The 20,790-nt window shown below is 46.4% G+C and overlaps 1 protein-coding gene across 1 annotated transcript in view; it reads right to left on the bottom strand.

Annotated features, from left to right (window-relative positions):
• LOC126543212 (uncharacterized) overlaps positions 1 to 18,970 on the bottom strand; it is a 47,165-nt gene extending 28,195 nt beyond the window's left edge. The window contains exons 1-3 of the mRNA XM_050190350.2: positions 18,573 to 18,970; positions 17,104 to 17,212; positions 6,818 to 6,873 (exon numbers count right to left, since the gene is read on the bottom strand). Coding sequence (XP_050046307.2) covers positions 6,818 to 6,873; positions 17,104 to 17,212; positions 18,573 to 18,959 — 552 coding nt within the window. The 5' untranslated portion in view covers positions 18,960 to 18,970. The remainder of the gene's footprint in view (positions 1 to 6,817; positions 6,874 to 17,103; positions 17,213 to 18,572) is intronic.
• Between the last annotated feature and the right edge of the window lie 1,820 nt (positions 18,971 to 20,790).

The raw sequence follows: 20,790 nt of genomic DNA, 5'->3' as shown, positions 1-20,790 counted from the left end.
TATCGATGGTTCCATCCGCTGTCTGTTGTCGCCGAACCTTGTGTAGTCTGATTGCATGTATGCGCGACGCGAATGGCGTAGAGCATTGTGGAAGGCATGCTGGTCCCAGCAATTACTCTGGAACATTCGATGACTGATCTATAAAAGCCGACGCGCTTGACCCGCTGATCAGATTTTGACGATCGCCGACTTTGTTCGCCGTTGTCGCAGTTCTTTAAGCGTAGCCTGTTTCTGTGGGCACAGGTTCGCCAAATAAAGGTTAGTTTCGTCTTTCACAGTATTGCTACTGTGTTCTTCATACGTCACTCCACGTGAGATCTGGTGGAGGTGCTTGTGCGTTCATGTACCGAACGCCCCCGTAAAACCGCGATCCAAGCCCGAAGCCCGAGGACAAAACCAACATCGCTCAAGACCAGCGTGCTAGTCGCATACTGCAAGGACTGCCCCCAGAGCACGGGCAGTCCTTGCCCGTCTGCATTCCCTCCATTGTCTGCCCGTCCATCCATTCGTCTGTCTGTCTGTCTGTCTGTCTGTCTGTCTGTCTGTCTGTCTGTCTGTCTGTCTGTCTGTCTGTCTGTCTGTCTGTCCGTCCGTCCGTCCGTCCGTCCAGCCTCTTGCGCCAACCCAGTGGCATTTGTTCACCAGCTTGGGCTACTAGCTATGTGCTCGTGAAGCCGCGTAGTCTTTCCGCCATCGTCATTCCAGCTCAGACATCTGACTCTCGTCATAGCATTGTCTTCGCGTCTCCTACGTCGACCCAGTCGTCCAAGTTGGCAAGCAACTCGGGCTACTAGGTATGTGCTTGTGGTTATTATGCCATCGGGCCACTGCATCGTCCTCATTCCAGCTCTGCAATCCTACTCTCGTCATGCCATCGCCGTCACACCATTGTCACCATACAGTGTTTGTGATGCACTTGTCGTCACACCACCGTCATCATACACTCGTCGTCATCCCATGGCCCTGGTATTGTTGTGATGCCATCATCGCCGTTGAGTCGTCGTCATACTGTCGTCGGCATGCATTTGTTTTCATACCATCGTCGTGATGCCGCCGTGGGTATTCTATCGCCATCATTCTAGCTTCATCATCTGACTCGCGTCATGATGTCGTCATCATGCCATCGTCGTCGCGCAATCGTCGTCATACAACCATTCTGATAAAGTGGTCGTCACGCCATCGCCATCATGCACTCGCAGTCATCCAATTGTCATCATGACGTTGTTGTACCATCGTCGCCATTGCGTTGTCGTACATTCGTCTTTGTGTACTCTTTGCACATATCGTCGTTGTGTTGCCGTCGTAATTGTTTCATCATCAGCAGCAGCAGCAGCCTGGTTACGCCCACTGCAGGGCAAAGGCCTCTCCCATACTTCTCCAACTACCCCGGTCATGTGATAATTGTGGTCATGTTGTCCCTACAAACCTCTTAATCTCATCCGCCCACCTAACTTTCTGCCGCCCCCTGCTACGCTTCCCTTCCCTTGGAATCCAATCGATAACCCTTAATGACCATCGGTTATCTTCCCTCCTCATTACATGTCCTGCCCGCGCCCATTTCTTTTTCTTCATTTCAACTAAGATGTCTTTAACTCGTGTATGTTCCCTCACCCAATCTGCTCTTTTCTTATCCTTAACGTTACACCCATCATTCTTTCCATAGCTCGTTGCGCCGTCCTCAATTTAAGTAGAGCCCTTTTCCTAAGCCTCCAGGTTTCTGCCCCTACGTGAGTACTGGTAAGACACAGCTGTTATGCGCTTTTCTCTTTAGGGATAATGGCAACCTGCTGTTCATGATCTGAGAATGCCTGCCAAAGGCACCCCAGCCCACTGTTATTCTTCTGATTATTTCAGTCTCATGATCCGGATCCGCGGTCATTACCTGCCCTAAGTAGATGTATTCCCTTACACCTTCCAGTGCCTCGCTACTTATCGTAAACTGCTGTTCTCTTCCGAGACTGTTAAACATTACTTTAGTTTTCTGCAGATTAATTTTCAGCCCCACTCTTCTGCTTTGCCTCTCCAGGTCAGTGAGCATGCATTGCAATTGGTCCCCTGAGTTACTAAGCAAGGCAATATCATCAGCGAATCGCAAGTTACTAAGGTATTCTCCATTAACATTTATCCCCAATTCTTTCCAATCCAGGTTTCTGAATACCTCCTGTAAAAACGCTGTGAATAGCATTGGAGAGATCGTATCTCCCTGCCTGACGCCTTTCTTTATTGGGTGTTTGTTCCTTTCTTTATGGAAGACTATGGTGGCTGTGGAGCCGCTATAGATATCTTTCAGTATTTTTACATACGGCTCGTCTACACCCTGATTTCGTAATGCCTCCATGACTGCTGAGGTTTGGACTGAATCAAACGCTTTCTCGTAATCAATGAAAACTATATATAAGGGTTGGTTATATTCTGGTTGGTTATAGCGGCTCCACAGCCACCATAGTCCTCCATAAAGAAAGCAACAAAATCCCAATAAAGAAAGGCGTCAGGCAGGGAGATACGATCTCTTCGATGCTATTCACAGCGGGTTTACAGGAGGTATTCAGAGACCTGGATTGGGAAGAATTGGGGATAAGAGTCAATGGAGAATACCTTAGTAACTTGAGATTCGCTGATGATATTGCCTTGCTTAGTAACTCAGGGGACCAACTGCAATGCATGCTCACTGACCTGGAGAGGCAAAGCCAAAGGGTGGGTCTAAAAATTAATCTGCAGAAAACTAAATGAATGTTTAGCAGTCTAGGAAGAGAACCGCAGTTTACGATAGGTAGCGAGGCACTGGAAGTGGGAAGGGAATACATCTACTTAGGACAGGTAGTGACTGCGGATCCAGATCATGAGACTTAAATAATCAGAAGAATAAGAATGGACTGGGGTGCACTTGGCAGGCATTCTCAGATCATGAACAGCAGGTTGCCATTATCCCTCAAGAGAAAAGTATGTAACAGCTGTGTCTTACCAGTACTCACGTACGGGGCAGAAACCTGCACGCTTACGAAAAGGGTTCTACTTAAATTGAGGACGACGCAACGAACTATGGAAAGAAGAATAATAGGTGTAACGTTAAGGGATAATAAAAGAGCAGATTGGGTGAGGGAACAAACGCGAGTTAATGATATCTTAGTTGAAATCAAGAAAAAGAAATGGGCATGGGCAGGACATGTAATGAGGAGGGAAGATAACCGATGGTCATTAAGGGTTACGGACTGGATTCCAAGGGAAGGGAAGCGTAGTAGGGGGCGGCAGAAAGTTAGGTGGGCGGATGACATTAAGACGTTTGCAGGGACAACATGGCCACAGTTATTACATGACCGGGGTAGTTGGAAAAGTATGGGAGAAGCCTTTGCCCTGCAGTAGGCGTAACCAGGCTGATGATGATGATGATGATGATGATGATTATGATGATGATGATGATGATGATGATGATGATATTCCGCACATTTCTCTATCACCTGATTGATAGTGTGAATATGGTCAATTGTTCAGTAGCCTTTACGCAACCCTGCCTGGTCCTTTGGTTTACAGAAGTCTAAGGTGTTCCTGATTCTATTTGAGATTAGCTTAGTAAATACTTTGTAGGCAACGGACAGTAAGCTGATCGGTCTATAATTTTTCAAGTCTTTGGCGCCCCCTTTCTTATGGATTAGGATTATGTTAGTTCTTCCAGGATTGCGATACGCTCAAGGTCATGAGGCATTGCGTAAACAGGGTGGCCAGTTTTTCTAGAACAATCTGCCCACCATCCTTCAACAAATCTGCTGTTACCTGATCCTCCCCAGCTGCTTTCCCCCTTTGCATAGCTCCCAAGGCTTTCTTTTCTTCTTCCGGCGTTACTTGTGGGATGTCAAATTCCCCTAGACTATCCTCTCTTCCATAATCATCGTGGGTGCCACTGGTATTGCATAAATTTATATAGAACTCCTCAGCCACTTGAACTATCTTATCTATAATGATATTGCCGGCTTTGTCTCTTAACGCATACATTTTATTCTTGCCTATTCCTAGTTTCTTCTTCACTGCTTTTAGGGTTCCTCCGTTCCGGAAAGCATGTGCAATACTATCCATTTTATACTTCCTTATGTCAGCTGTCTTACGCTTGTTGATTAACTTCGAAAGTTCTGCCAGTTCTATTCTAGCTCAAGGGTTAGAGGCTTTCATGCATTGGCATTTCTTAATCAGATCTTTCGTCTCCTGCTATAGCTTACTGGTATCCTGTCTAACGAAGTTACCACCGACTTCTATTGCACACTTCTTAATGATGCCCATAAGAGTGTCGTTCATTGCTTCAACACTAAGGTCCTCCTCCTGAGTTAAAGCCGAATATCTGTTCTGTAGCTTGATCCGGAATTCCTCTATTTTCCCTATTACCACTAACTCATTGACCGGCTTCTTATGTACCAGTTTCTTCCGTTCCCACCTCAAGTCTAGGCTAATTCGAGTTCTTACCATCCTATGGTCACTGCAGCGCAGCTTGCCGAGCACGTCCACGTCTTGTATGATGCCAGGGTTAGAGCAGAGTACGAGGTCTATTTCACTTCTGGTATCACCATTTCGGCTCCTCCGCGTCCACTTTCGGCTATCCCGCTTGCGGAAGAAGGTATTCATTATCCGCATATTATTCTGTTCTGCAAACTCTACTAATAACTCTCCCCTGCTATTCCTAGAACCTATCCCATATTCCCCCCCTGACCTGTCTCCAACCTCCTTCTTGCCTACCCTGGCATTCAAGTCGCCCCTCAGTATAGTGTATTTTGTTTTGACTTTACCCATCACCGGTTCTACGTCTTCATAGAAGCTCTCGACTGCCTGGTCATCATGACTGGATGTAGGGGCGTAGGCCTGTACGACCTTCGATTTGTACCTCTTATTAAGTTCCACAACAAAACCTGTCAACCTCTCGTTAATGGTATAGAATTCCTGCATGTTACCAGCTATATCCTTATTAATCAGGAATCCGACTCCTAGTTCTCGTCTCTCCGCTAAGCCGCGGTAGCACCGGACGTGCCCGCTTTTTAGCACTGCATATGCTTCTTTTGTCCTTCTGACCTCACTGAGCCCTATTATATCCCATTTACTGCCCGCTAATTCCTCCAATAGCACGTCTAGACTCGCCTCACTAGATAACGTTCCAGCGTTAAACGTTGCCAGGTTGAGATTCCAATGGTGGCCTGTCCGGACCCAGATATTCTAGCACCCTCTGCTGCGTCACAGGTCTGACCGCCGCCGTGGTCAGTTGCTTCGCAGCTGCTGGGGACCGAGGGCCGGGGTTTGAGTGTTTTATTCATACAGGAGGTTGTGGCCAAGTACTGGACCAGGGTGGCCAATCCTGCTCTGGTGAGGGAATGCATTACCGGTTCGGGTCACCGGGATCAGGCCGCACTCCAGGCCTATTGATGCAATTCGATGAACACGCGGATTTTTTCGGATTTTTTTTAATCCGGTGGAAAATTGCGCGGCACCGGGATTCGAACCTCGGTCCTCTGGCATGCGAGGCGGATGCTCTACCTCTATTCCACCGCTGCGCCGCGTAATTGTTTCATCATCATTCTAACTTCGCCATTCCGTTCTCGCCATGCCGTCGTCGTCCCCCCATCATCGTCGCGCATTCGCCGTCATCCCATTGTTATCCTGCCATTGTCGTCATACCGACTTCGTCGTTCCATAAACAGCCTTTCCTTCTTCGTCATTTTACCACAATCATGCGGCAGTCAGTCGATCTTGATTATGCCGCCGTTGTGATGTCGTCGTCGTCGATGCGTCGTCGTGATATAGTCACTATCATGCATTATTTGTCACGCCTCCGTCGTCATGCCATCACGGTCGTGCCATAGTCGTCATTCCAACTTCGTCATCCATTGTCGTCATACCGTTGTCGTTATACCACCTTTGCCGTTCCGTCGGTGTCATTCCTACTTCGTCATTCCGTTGCCGTCACTGAGCTTATACAGTACTCGACATGCATTCATGCTCATGGCCGACCTTGGCAAGTGAGGGCCATAGCAAAGTGGGCCGATACTAGAGACAGTGTACTTCGCATGTAGCCGACGCAGCGGAGAGAGAGAGGAGATAAAAGGGAAGGAAAAACAAGTAGGTTAGCCAGCGTAAGTACCGGCCGGCTACCCTGTACTGGGGAAAGGGGTAAAGGGAATAAAAGGCGAGCGAAGACACATAAAAAAAGGAAGCGAAAGTCTCAGAATAATCACTATAAATTTTAAATAAACGTGAGTTCTTCAAAACGGTGTGTCATTGCATTGCTTGACTGCTAATCGCATTACCATCGCATTAAAATGAGCTCTGCCGTATTTTTTTTTTTCATGCATGCGTGACAGCTTGAAACTGTTGGTAGCTAGCTGCCTCACCACGAGTTTTTGGTCACCTCCTTCTAATTACCGTAGTCTTATCTACCCTTCCACCGGCACAGTATATATAACCGGGCATATGCTATGGTTAACCGCTCTATCATGTTATATTTTCCCTTCTATCTAGCAGATTATCATCTCCATTGCATACAGCATTCTCGCGGTCTCACTGGTGTATTTGCACATTTCGTGGTTGTTCTTGTCATTGCTGTTGTTGTTTTCATCCCATATGTCGGAATCTGCGTTATTTATTTTTTCTCGTGGCGCTCTGCTTTTGCAAAACATCAGCCACACAACGAAACTTTAAAGGTCAATTCGTTACTGTATTGTAATTTAGCGTTGTTATTTATTTTTTGACTGCATTAACGTTTCATCTGTATTTTCAACTTCATTGTACCTTTCTTTTAGCATAACAGTTCATGGCATCTATGAAGAGATCGAAAACATGAAATTACCATTCTGTTCATTTGAGTCTTGTTCACCTTGCAGAGGCGCTCGTAAGGGTCAACCACTGGAAACAATATACCAAATTCAAGAATCACTATGAGCAATGTATTCTACCCCGTACGAACGTGAGTAGCTATGCTACAACAACCCTATATGACCTTTTTTTTATTTTTGTGTTCCATCTATAAGCCCAGCAGGACATGTACTAGCTCCTTGTGCTTCTTCTTGTGTTTGAAATGCTAACGCCATTTTCCCCATTCTGAACTAGCCATCGCCCCTATATACCTGACGTCTCTACACGCGAACCGCTCTTGAACGCCGTCGCGCAATGTGCACGGAGCAAGCCGTGTACGTCTTGCAACACTACATGAATAAAAATTATATGCACATGATATGTGCACTCCGAGGTAGCACAAGCACGGTGTAGCCTCCTGTCAGATCAGAGTGAATGAATAAACAATGGAAGTCAACAGAGTGTACAAAATGAATCAAACTTCATGCAAACCCATAATCGTATGTGGACGTTTCTGAGAGGCGCTTCTCCTTCGAAAAAGCATGTTGCCGGAACGTGTCTGGGGTGTTCGTCCCCACTTCTCGATTCAATTGCCACATGTGGGGCCGAAATCACAAGGCTTCTCGTCTGTAAGTGCTCTTTGTTGCAGCCAGGAAGGAACAGCGAGACGACCAGGCGAGGAGTCACATGTGCACACGTTTAATGGTCTCTCAGATGTATTCTATCTCAAGAAGAAGAGCACGCGCTGCCAGATCGCCGACCAACTGCAGTCAAGGGGGGCAATGTCTCCCCGCTTTCACTAGATGGCAGCATGTACAACACTCTTCGCCATTCGGCCTGCTGCCCTCACTAATAGCATGTCCGGCGTGAGAATTTAGGTAAATTTTCTCTTAGCAACAATTCTAGCGCAAGGTGTCTTTTGTGAATGCGGGCTCTGGTTTGTACGCTCAGCAATCTGCCACCCAAGTTGTCCGGTCTTACGTCCCTTCATTACTGCACTGCTCTCCGCTCTATAGGCGCGAGTTCGCTTTCCGTCTCGACCCACGTATAAAAAGCGTGTCATTGCCGCAAAATTCAGCGCGGATCAAGCGGCCGCCAAAAGAATGCTGAAATGATGGGTGGCAACCAATCCGACGAGTAATAGGAATGCCCCGGGTGTCAAATGTGCTTCTTATGAAGCCTGCGCGACCAGGGACCGCCTGGCCTTGCAATGGCTTCTGGACGCCACGAACGCAGTCCGGACCTCCGGAAAATGTTCCCGCTTCCCAGGAGCATACTTTAATTGTAACAGTACAGCAGACTGTCAAGCCTGGCCTTCTCGCCTGCCTGCGATCATTGTCCTTGCAGTCTATACGCAAGCTCCATAGCGCGTTGTATAGTCATGCCTCACGCCCCTAAATTAGCTGAACCGCACGTGAATGGTTATACTTGACAAAGACTGGTTTGGGGCCTCTGAGGACGGTTGTGAGCGCCTTTCTTCTACTATATTCGACGGTGGCACATTCAATAATGTAAGCCACGCGGCTGTTCTTTGCAAGTCATATCGTGTGTACACTTTCGCCCACCCTCTATGTTGCAACCACGCATTTTCTGTGCCACTGGCTGACGTGAGGCGTGCCTCCGGTTCTCGTATTGTTGAATCCAGCCCTTTTTTATGCTCCTGTTCTACCTTTCGACATTCAGCATGTAATCTATCTCGGCCATACTACGCGTTTATGCTCTGGGACGCTATAGCGTAAAGCTATTGCAAACTGTTTCTATTCTAGTGCACCAATCTACTCTTCACGATTGGTCACAAAACTTTCCGGCCACCCCCAATTTCGCCTGTCTGTCGCGTGACGTCACGAAAACCGCGATAGCTTTCCATCTGATATGAAGTCTACACGCTGATCATGCATGATCATGCCGAACAAAAAAAAGTACTATTTCTGATGCGACGTTTCTTTGCCACTAGCCTTCTGCTGTTGGTCAAAAGTTGTCGGGCTGCGCCCACTTCGCCTGTCTGTCACGCGACGTCAGAAAAACAGCGAAAATTCACCGCGTCAAAATGACCTGTATGCGTTGAAAATGTATTAATATGCCGAACAAAACTGAATGATTTTCTCAACAACTGGAGACTGCCCGTTCCGAAATAATGGACAATTACTGCCCGCTGATCGCTCAGGCACTGGCTACTCTTACCAGCCGCAGAGCATGGATTTATTTGCATATAATAAAGCTTTTTGCGCAGCAAGATAACGTTATCGAGCCCTTTAAGCACGTATACAATATCGCTCTGCCAACTCTTCTTTGCTGAGGATCCGTTCTGTCGGCATTTTTAACTTTCCGTTGCGCGCCGCCGCGATTTTCGAGCAGCCACCGCAAGCTAAGTAAGGGAAAGCGGACAAATAACAGACGCCGGCACCACCCTCCTTATCCGGTTATCGATATCCAGTGCAGTGGCTCGGCCCCATCGAATCCCTCTCCACTTTAGCGTGCTCCTCACCTCTTGTCAGCTAATTAGTTAAGAAAAACCTGCACAATGTAGGTAGTGTTATTCGTTCTTGAGCAAACAAAAGTGACCTCCCATAAAACCGGAGAGCGTTTGATTCGGCTGTTCAGGCAACGCCGCGGGTCACCGCCTGATGTTTGCGTCGGCGATTACGCAAATTTCACGTCAGGAGATTGAAAAAAAAAATATTGGGATAGTTCTGCGTTACAGGACCCCTGATGCAAACCGATGAAACGACATGTTCGTGATTGTGTTCATAATCAGTTTTGGTGCAAGTTCATGTGAACCTGGTCTTCTCGGTTTTCTTCGGTTGAACATTCTGTCATTGTCTTACATGCGGTATTTCTAGTGATCCGCTTCATTGTTCGCCGTGTGCAAAAGTTATTACAGCAGCTTTTTTTTTTCCTGGCGACTGCGCAGATAGTGTCTGCTCCGGTAACATGTTCTGCTACTGGGCGTTCTCGTGTTCCCTTTAAATCGCGCTCTGGTTGTCCATACACTAGAGCACACTATGCCTGAGTTACGTTATTTTAAATGTGCGCGATATTTCCCCTTGCTACCCTTGTTTTCTTTCCGCTTTGTCTTACATTACAAAGACGCTTGGGTGTATTGTTGATGACTGGGATGGTCTGACCCACGTTGGCCAATGTTCCCTGAACCTAATCATTTCAAAAATAACAGCATGATAAGCTCCCCCAAATCCTCTCCCCCTTGAGTGCCGAGCAAGAAGCCCACAAGTGGCGCTGCGTGCTATGTGCACGAGGTGCAGCTCAGCAGTGCTGACTTTTTCGGAACTTGAAGGACACAGCTCTAAGAACAGATGGTGACAGGAGGAGACAAACACGTACGGCACCGTGTATGCCTCCTCTCTTAACTGCCCTGTGTTTAGCGCTGTATCCTACAAATTTTAGTAACGTAGACCAGCCCTAGTTCAACACGCTACTCCTGATTTTTCATTTGAAGACAGCCGTCCTCCGAATCGCCAAGCGCTGCGGTCGGAGCAAGTTTTCCCAGACACCTGCCGAGCCTTCTCTTTGGGCGCACTCCGTGATCGGGTTATCAACGTTTATCGCGCTTGGAGCATATAGTTCCGCTCCTCTGAGAAATCGAGCATCCTTATTACACGTCGAGTTCGTCGCATCGTCAAGCGCATTTGTGTGGATCCGCTAGGACTGGCTCAACATCTATTGGAATCTGCACTTCAGCATCGCTAAAGTACATCAGACGCAGTTTGAGCACCCCATGAAAGCTGCATGATATATATATATATATATATATATATATATATATATATACACAGAGTGTCCCAGCTAACTAGGACCAAGATTGTGAAAAATACCCATGCGTGCTTCAGAACAGAAATTGCGTGGATGTTGTCCATGTTTATCTAGACTTACAGTACCATTCCCTTGCTCGTCTTTTTGTTTAGTAATTAGCAGAGATAAATTAATTAACCTTTTGAATACAGCTTGAAACGTTCAGGCGTCAATAGGAATGTTGTGGAGCTTCGCAAATATTGCCCAACCTAGGTAATCCAACAAGATAGACAGCGTGGCCGTCTTTATTCGGGAAAAACGAAAGCCCGCGCAGTTTAAAAAATACCACGTGACAGCGCGCTCTGAGCGCCCGAATGCGCCGCGATTACAGCGCTCTCATGAGTGATTTGTAAAAACATCGCCAGCGCCGCGCCTTCCCTTCACTTACGAGAAAGGGCTTGAACCTTTGCTCGGCTCTGACATCACCAGCAGCGGCTGGCGAAGGCGCTCCGAAAAAGCGCTTCGTCAGCAGCCGCTCGCGCCTGTCGCTGAAGAACGCGCAGTCATCAGCCGTTTATTCCGATATGACGAAAAGAGGAATTTCTTTTCCAGCGTTCAAGTCGATGCGGAATAGAAAAAATGCGCACAAAACATGCGTCATACATCTGGAACCTGTGCGAGAGAGAGCATCATTTGTTACAACGCCGCTTTTCTTCCAAGCTGTGCCAGCGGCTATACATGTAAGCTCGATTGTCTATTACTGTCGTGCCGTGCAACCGCTTCGAAGAATTCGTTTGCAGTGCCTAAAGCATGCCGTACTCAAGCGAGCAGAAGGCGAACATGGTCTTAGCCTTGGGAGCGGAACTGGGCGACAAGAGGAAAGCTGCCAAGGTATACCGAAATTGGCAATGCGTGGGAAGACCTAGCACGAACACAATTATGAGGAGTTACTTGGCGCTGAAAGAAACAGGTAGCTTCAAGACACGGCACAAAAAGGGAACCATCAGTGAAGAGGCTGAAGGAGACATTTTGGCTTTCATGACTGCGAACCCTCATTCCAGCGTGCGTGATGGAAGTGGTGAGGTCGGCATTTCAAAGTCTTCAGTGTCAAGAGTTCTTAGGAAGGCTGAAATGCATCCGTATCACCTTCAACTGCATCAAAAGCAGCAAGAAAGAGGCTTTCAATGGCGGCTTGATTTCTCAAATTGGGTCCTTGTGAACAGTGACGAAATACCGGATTTTGTTTACAATGTGCTCTGGGCAGATGAGGCAACCTTCTCCAGAAATTCTCAACATCCATAATGCGCATTACTGGAGCCATACGAACCCGCATTGGGTGGCGCCGACCATAGACCAGTACCTATGGTCATTCAGTGTGTGGTGCGCTATCTTTGACGAAAGAATAATTGGCCCCATATATTTTGACCACATGCTCATTGCTCAGCGGTACGTGAATGACATTTTGGAAGGCCCAGTAGAATATTTTCACTGTGATCTTCCTCTTGCGTTTTTGAAGCGAACTTGGTATCAGCACAACGGTGCACCAGTTCACAGCAGCAGCTTTGCCCGAGCCTGTCTTGACGAAGCCTTTAAACGCCAGTGGGTCGGGCGGCATGGACCAGTGATATGGCCTGCAAGGTCACCGTACTTGACACCTCTTGACTTCTTCTTGTGGGGACATGGGAAAAACTGAGTGCACGGCAAAATGTACAACTACACCAGAAGCACTAAAGGCAGAGATTGCTGAAGCCTGCAGCGAGATACCGTCTTGCGTCATCAAAGAAGCTTCATCGGACGTGCTGAAAAGGTGCCAGTACTGCATTATGGCAGCGGGGAACTTGTTTGAACACATTCTTTAGACAGACATCACAGTGAATAAATCTCAAACAACCGTTATCCATGAAAAGAGCTGTCTTTGTGAAACTTTTGTACGACGTGGAAAAGGCACGTAAGTAATATGAAATTGCCAATTCTCTGCCGACAAGGAATGGACACGAAGCTAAAAAGCAACCTTCCGTGTCGTTTCAGTTTACAATTCTTTTTGGGACAACCAGCGTAATTCACACAACGTTATCAAGCTTGTTATAATGCGTGTTTGCTTGTTGGGGTCTTCCTCCCAAATCCGAACTCATGAGGTTGTTATTTTTCCTGCGCATGCATTCTGCTAGCGTGAGAGTGAAATTATCGCCGCAGAAACTGGAGCCGCGCTGTATTTCAACTGCCGCCCGAAACAACTGGCGTTTATCTCGGAACCAAGCACAACGCGAAGCTCTGTCGTGGGCAGCACGAAAGGCGCGAAGCGAGCGATGTTCTTTTGCAAAGCATGGTTGAGAGCACTGTAATCGTGGCGCATTCAGGCGCACACAGCGCGCTGTCACGTGGTATTTTTTTTCAACTTCTCGGTCTTTCGTTTTTTTCTGAATAAAAACGACCACGCTAAGTCTATCTCATTGGAAGTGCCTGGGTTGGGCAATATTTGTGGAGTTCCACAACTTTCCTATTTACGCCCGAACGTTTCAAGCTATATTTAAAAAGGTAAATAATTTATCTTGGCTAAGTACTCAAAAAAGACGAACAGAATATGGTACTGTAAGTTTAGATAAACGATAAGAACATCCAAGCAATTTCAGTTATGAAGAACGCATAGGTTTTTTTTTCAAAATCTTGGTCCAAGTTAGCTGGGACATCATATATATATATATATATATATATATATATATGTAACTTGAATTCATTAATATAGAGTCATACAATTGGCAAGAGGGAAGCAGGCCTGAAGCACGCTTGAATACTATAGATGAACTGATCCGACACTGACACGAAGTGAGCACATCGAGCACCAGTGTCGTTCCAGCCACAAATGCTACTCGCGCATTGTAGAAACTTGGCTGCAAAGAACACTTGATGGATTGTACAACCACACCACAGCCTCCTTGATTTCATTGTCAGGTAACGAGCATGCCTTCCGATTTCGTTAGTCAATCCCACCCGAGTTGCGCCGCCGCGAGTACCGCTCCGTGTTCGATACATTATGACAGGAACCATGAATTGACGTATTTGGAGTGTAGTCTTCGAAGCGTACATCTCGATCTAATCTAGACGCCCCACTTGTAGATCGTTTAATTAGGGCCCGCATGTCTACCAGAGTAGCTGCTTTCTGTTCGAGCGCCTGCCTGCAACCTGCTTTAAGACTGAATCCATTAAGTCGCTTTCCTTTGCGAAAGACCATCCGCCTCCGCGCACAGCACACGTTTGGAGGCAAGCGTAAAATGACATCAGTAGCCGAAACTCATCGAGTGCACGGCGTATTGCAGACCTCTCACATGCGTGAAAGTGATAAGGAAGTTCCGCACGTAGGCGTTTTCTCGCCAGCTGTGGATCAATGCTGTTAGAGCGCAAGCTCCAGCTGCGCTTCCTTTCGTCACGAGCACAATGACGCGCATGCTACATCTACGTGGGCCGTGCCATTATCCAAACACGTGAAGTGCACGCTGTGACTCATGAAGTTTCTATAACTTGCACCAACGCGAACCGCGGCGCTTGTGTATACGCGGGTTTTACGAAACCGATCACAGAGCCATAAAAAAAGAACCAGCATATAGTGACAGCGAGTGTATCGTTACCGAAGGGGACTGACCCCAATGAGAAAAAAAAGTTCTTACGAACAAAAAGCTTGATGAATTGCATTGCCGGTCTTCTCCCGGGTCATGCATCGCAAACACGTCGAATCCCTGAAGAGTATAGAAGCGAAGTGAAAGAAACCGAGCGAGCGCGACCTCCCAGGGAAGTCTGCGTCGAGGAACGTGCTTTTCTATCAAAAATGCCAACGGTCGATCGTGCGAACACGACGAAGCTATACAGCGTCAGGAGGGGAACAAACACGGCCGACTTGTTAGCGCTTGCGAGAAACTTTCCTTCGGGCTCGGTTGCTCGCAAAACCGACAAAGAGGTGCGGAATGATCCAAGAATAAGACGAGCTTCGGTGGAATTGTACCGAAATATATGTTGACCGTCGTGTTTGTCTTTCTGCGCTCGGTTTTGTTTCTCGTCGGAATACTGACGTGCGTCGTTTCCATAGAACATCGGCACGCAAGAACGGAACGTGTTCAGTGCAATTCCTCCTTTCCGTGTTGAACTTTCTCACCGGCGAGTACCGCCCTATCGACGTCAGCTTTCCGCGGTAGTATTAACTTGCATATTGAATGCATCGATGTGGATTTGAGCGTTGTCCGTCATCAACAAAAATGTCTATTTCTCGGCAAAGTACAAGCTCAACACCTGTTTGAATGACATGCACTTCTTAAAAACAAGTTTCAGTAAGTCTGTTTTAACAACACGTGGAGTGCCATGCTCTGCAAATAATAAATTGCTGCAAATTGGAAGCGACTGTTTGAGTTTTGTCAAGCTTTCTGGTGCCTCTATGTAGCATGCTGTACGCCACATTGTTCCCAGGGTGTTGCTACTATTTTGTGCTGCTGCCTATCCAAATTTTTCCAAATGATCAGCTGTGCTAACGATGACATATTACAAAAAAAAATGGTGTGGCATTCGTTAAGCAGCTCTTGACAAAATGCCTGCATTATCGGTCATTGTTGTAATAAATGAAACGCCTTTGAAGTGTCACCAGCTTGTATTCCAATGGGGCTTGCATTGAAAGTTTTGGTACATGCGGCTATACCCGCATTTTAAGAATAGATCTTGATTGAAATGCCTACCGCTTTGTTTTGCGAGCTCTCTTAAGACGTCAGAAAAGCGTTCTCACGAAATGGGCACTTCATAACTTCTCTGCTGCATGAGAAATTAAACAGGGAACTTCTAGGTCCGACGTACTTCTGTGGGCTGAGAAAAAGTCGGTAACCCCACTAGGCCATCGATGCTGTCAACAGCGCCGCCGCATACCGCCTACGTCAGCAAGTGAAGTGCGCCTATACAAAGCTGTTAAAATTGTTTAGTGCTCACTTTGTGCGGTGACGCGCACCGTATGAGCGCGGGCGCATGAAGCGTCACAGTGCGCCATTATCATCCGCCGCGGACCAATGCAAGCCTCGTTTTACTGTGACAGCAGTTACATAGCTCAAAATTGAATTTCCTTTTGATACAAATGGAAGCGCCAAAGTTGTACGGAAGGGCAGCAGAAGACATGAGAGGGAATGCAACTGCTCAGCATTTTTCGACGAAGCGAAAGTGAGCAAAGGCCAAACTGGAAATGGAAATTCAGAGTGTTCCCCAGATTAGGACCCATGCTGATATGTGCATCAGTGTGTCATCTTTGCACCTGATGGACTAAGAATTATTATTGCACAAGAGGGGGTAATATTCATTAACCCCCTCCTATATATACACATGCATGGCAGAATATTTGCTTTTCATCAAAAAGCGCTTTCTCTCGCTCTCTCTCCGTTTATTTCTATCTATCTATCTATCTATCTATCTATCTATCTATCTATCTATCTATCTATCTATCTATCTATCTATTTATCTATGCAGCGGACGAGGACGATGCCGTGTGCATCACAAAGATGTTATCCTCGGAAACGCTACCCGGCTGTGACAAGCCTGTTGTGGCATCAGTTCAGTGGCAGAGGTCTGCTTATCTTTGTTAGAGCACAGCTCTCATATGCCCGTTCCTGCGGCGAGCGTCAGCGTCGGCGTCCTACCTCGTAACCGGGCGAACGAGCACAGCGAAAGATGAGAGCTAACGCGGAGCAGAGAGGGACATGAAAAAAGCGGCGAGAGTGAATAGTGAGCGAGGAGGAAAACGGAGCAGGAAGGCACGGCGAAAGCGTGCGAAAAAGAAGAGTAGCGGCGCGCACGAGGGGCCTTGCGGGGACCATCGCTCTAATTCCTGGACCATCGAGAGAGAAGGGAAGAAGGAAACGCAGGGAGGTTAACCAGGCTTAGTCTAGTTTGCTACCCTACACGTGGGGAGGGGAATGGGGAGTGAAAGAGAAAGAGAGAGAAAACATGAGTCTGTACCGCACTTTCACATGCACTATGTTAGGTGTAGGATGTCTATAGTCGGGCGCTCAAGTCTGTTGCCTTCAGGTAGTGAAAAAGCGCTCGAACTGCTTTCTGCGCTAATGAACTTTGAGGCCAGGCTCCAAAGCGCTGCATGAGCGAAGGTTGTCTGCGGTGGCTGCTGTGAATCGCGCCCACGCGTCACACGCGCGCTTCCTCGCGTGATCTCCCGATTAGCGAGACAGTCGCGTCATACTTAGCTTCGTTTGCAACTTGCCGCACGAGACAGATCGTGCGCGCCAGTCAATATATCGCGAAATGAAAACCCGTATGCAGCTGCGTCAAACTTCGCATTGGGGAGTATTGTAATCGTCCATGAAGTTTTTCCTCCCAGACTTTCCACTGACACTTATGCGACGAACACACAGTCATACTAACTGGAAACCATGGACAGTGCACCACTCAATTCTTTGTATTGTCGTGAACGTAGCCACGTCTTTTGCAAGAACCAGCCATCCGTGATGGTGTATCTTTTATCCAATCTGTTGAAGTCCAAACAAAAGAAACTCAACTTACCGGTTGGTCGTGCATTTGGCAGCTTGTAAGAAATGGGGTTAACTTTCCAGCAACTTCCTTCGCTGCACTCTCCAGTGATTACAGCTGCTTCTCTGTTGTTTATCTCGGCCTGTTAGTTCATTGGGCAGACCAACGCCGGCATCATCAATATAGGCCTTCCTAGTTCAGGCATTTTGTTGAACACACCCAACGATTACCATCGCAAGAATTAGACAGGTTAATGCTGCCAGTGCATGCGATTCCATATGTAATGCGCACAGAAATGTGTGACAAAAATAAGACCCCAACTAGAACCCCTAAAGCAATGTTTTACTGAGCTGTACATGCATGCTCCTCATTATGTGTTCAACATGTTTCGCGTCCATTCCTTTTCGCCGGGTACATTTGCGCTTTGTACGTTTTGCATGACTCGTTTTCTTTTGCCATCTCAAAACCACTTATGTACTTCCATTAATTTACCGCAAGACATTCCAAAATGTTATTATTATTATTATTATTATTATTATTATTATTATTATTATTATTATTATTATTATTATTATTATTATTATTATTATTATTATTATTATTTAAGGAAACATACGAGCACACAAGGAAACAGGGAGGGAAGCAATCTGACAAGTGCCACCGAAAGGGGCATAATGCCTGCCTGAGGAGGGAATGAAAACAGAAGAGAAGAAGGTAGTAAACAACGAAATAGGTCAATGCAGTTAAAAACGCACGCAGAATAACTCATAAAAGCCCAGTGGTTCTAGGATGCTCATGAAAACGGGTCATATTGTTTATCGCTATCACTCTGTATAATAATTACTACAAGAGTGGCGGCCCAGCATTCCCGCCAACAAAACGCACTTGTTTCCCACGGCGCGGTAGCGAAGTATAATACAGATCATATATATATATATATATATATATATATATATAAGCAGTAGAAAGAACAATTAAATATATATTTCACTTTCTAACACCTTCGTAAACGCTTCACTACACGCTATTTCAAGTTTGAGGTGCTTGGCGTCACGCGCACTTCTGCGATTTGTCGGCGACACTTTAGCCTCGCCGACCAGTCTTGAGTGAACGAAAGTATTATAGTCATCGCTACAAAATGCCTATCGCAAGCATTATCGTTGTACAATGTGGCGTATTCGTAGGGACGGCCACTCGGCGATACTAATAAGGAAACATTGTTAAGTGCATCGTACACGAATTTCCAGCGAAATAACACTAAGGAAGGAAGGAAGTGGACAGAAAGATGCTGCTTTTCTGTCCTGGATTACAGCGTCTTTCTGTCCATTTGCTGCCCTCCCTCGTGTTTCTTCTTTCGCTGGAAAATATTATAATGCACTTAACGCAGAACCAGCTAGCTCTATCTTTCAGGTATAAAGAAAAACATCGAAATTGGATGGAAAAGATCTTCACAAAACAAGAGCTCAGATGCTGTTCGCCGCAATGCAAATCTCGCGTCTTACCACGCAACGTGTTCCATCTCCGAGCATGACACTTCTTTTTCTGATGCGGCTTTTTGGCGTGGCAGTTTCATGATCAAGGCCACGGCTGGTGGTGACGTCTGGCGTAGTCACTTTCGTGTCGGTTTCTGTTGGCTCGGTCGTCTCTTCATCGGGTTCTGAGAACCGGACGATGTCGTACAAACTGTCGTCATCGTAGTAATCGTAATCCTCGTCGTCTTCCGACTCACTTGCGTTGCCTTCTCTGCACCTGCACTTGCTGGCCACGGACACCTTTTTTTTCAAGGACAACAAGAGACAAGAAGATGCAAGGTCGCGGTGGCAAATGGGCGGCAAAATGGCTGACGGGGCTCGTCCACAAATCATTCGCAATAATTTGTTGCGTTTCATTTCATTTCGGCGTTACGGTACATTACAGCACGTACAAAAATGCGGGGGGCACAGACTAAAAGCCAAAAGCTTGACGGGGTCTGTACCCGATAGTTGCATTTTCACAGGGGCAACAGGAAGTGTTCGTATGCGACAAGCTTACAATGCTAAGAACTAGACGTTTGAAAAATAAAACTAAAAGTGTTGAAATTAACATTAAAACGGAAATACTTTACTTTTATGCACGAGATCAAAATTTATCAGAAGTAGGAGAAACTTTCCAGCACAAAATCAAAACCTAACAGCATTACAGGAAACAATGCTGGTTGTTTAAAAGAGTAGGCAATGTATATGCGATCATTTGTTGGTCATAGTTAGTATGGTTCCGTGGCGTAAACCAAAAAGTGATTTCGCGCGTGTCATAAACATGCATTCTTTCAGTCAAATTAGCAAGTTCTTTCAAGCACAGGTTGTTTGTTTTAATGCCTTGCTTGTGATCTGAACAGGAAGTCAGCTGAAAGCCACCGAATGGCAATATGGAGAAAACAGAATTTCTGTAACATTTGTGGTAGCATGGACAGGCGATGAGTCATTCATTTTCTGATGAGCGATGTGACACGAACAAACCTATAAGCAATGTTTCGCTTCTTGAAGACAAAAAAAAGTTACACTTCGTTAAATTTGCAGACAAACCGCCTACGAGTGGCAATTGGTTGTGGGGATTATCTGAAGTTTGTTGTGCAAAGATCACGACGTACAAGTGATGTCATTAGTAGCAATCGATGCAAAAAAAAAAACTGAAGAAGCTTGTTGGCAGCCTCACGTTTTCTGAAACTTGAATGTACGAAATGTTGCACGGCGCATTGGAGACCTGAGGTGCTTCAGGCGCAGCTGTTGTGCCATTGGCGTAACAAAGTTGAGGCACTTCGTTCACTGCTTCAGCGGACGCATCTGTGCTACTGGTTGTAGGCAACAGGCTCAGGAATAGTGCTGTAGAGGAGAGAGAAGTGTCACGGTGAGAACCAGTTCCTTCATTAGGCAAATAAGCGCGCTAGTAACAGGCGTGTATAAACGTTATATTCGTCGTTGGGTGACGCAGTTTCGGTCATTTGTTGCCAGATGTGAACTGGTTTGTAGCGCAGGTTAACGAGCAGGCAGTGCAATGACGGGCCAAGAAAAAGTAATAATCTGAAAGACGCGGGACGTTATTTGCGACAGTGTCTAATTGCGGCGTGTTATGAAAATATCCACCTTATCCTCTCTGAATGCCTCAAAACGCCAGCATGGTGGGTTTTGGACACATTTACAAAGGGGGCGAATTCGGAAGGGCCCAAAATAGCAATCCTGAGCAAGACTCAACGGCGGCATCTGACAGGCATTGAACAACTTTTTATATCGCTTGACGTCATTCACCGTGTCGCTAGACACTGCGCTTGTGATATCCGCCACTCAGTGAGACAGTTATGTTCCTTTTTTTTTCTTCGAATAGGCCCTTTTTTCTTTTCATCATCCTCGTGGTTTACGAGTGTCTCGTGCTCCATGATGAAAAGCAATGAAGGGCGCAACACAATTATTCTTTACCTTTTATTTCAATAGTAGGCGAGGGCATCCTCAGGCCAGGATGAAGAAGAAACCGCTGTGAGCGATGGGTTCAGAGACTTCCAAACTTCCTCGATGCAAAAACAAAAAGAAATATGCAAGATGCGGGGCTGACGAAGAGCGCTTTCTCCTCTGTTTTCTGGCCCTTAACTCTTTATCGCTCTATTATTCTTGTGTTAGTGCCCTCACGTTCACTGTAGTAGCCTAGGCCGCCATAATATATCTAAAGTGCAAAAATAAATTAGAAAAATCT

The sequence above is a fragment of the Dermacentor andersoni genome, chromosome 3 (genome assembly GCF_023375885.2).
Source record: "Dermacentor andersoni chromosome 3, qqDerAnde1_hic_scaffold, whole genome shotgun sequence".
Taxonomy (NCBI): Eukaryota; Metazoa; Arthropoda; class Arachnida; order Ixodida; family Ixodidae; genus Dermacentor; species Dermacentor andersoni.
The sequence above is the reverse complement of the archived record's forward strand: the minus strand, read 5'-3'. Positions and strand labels throughout refer to the sequence as shown.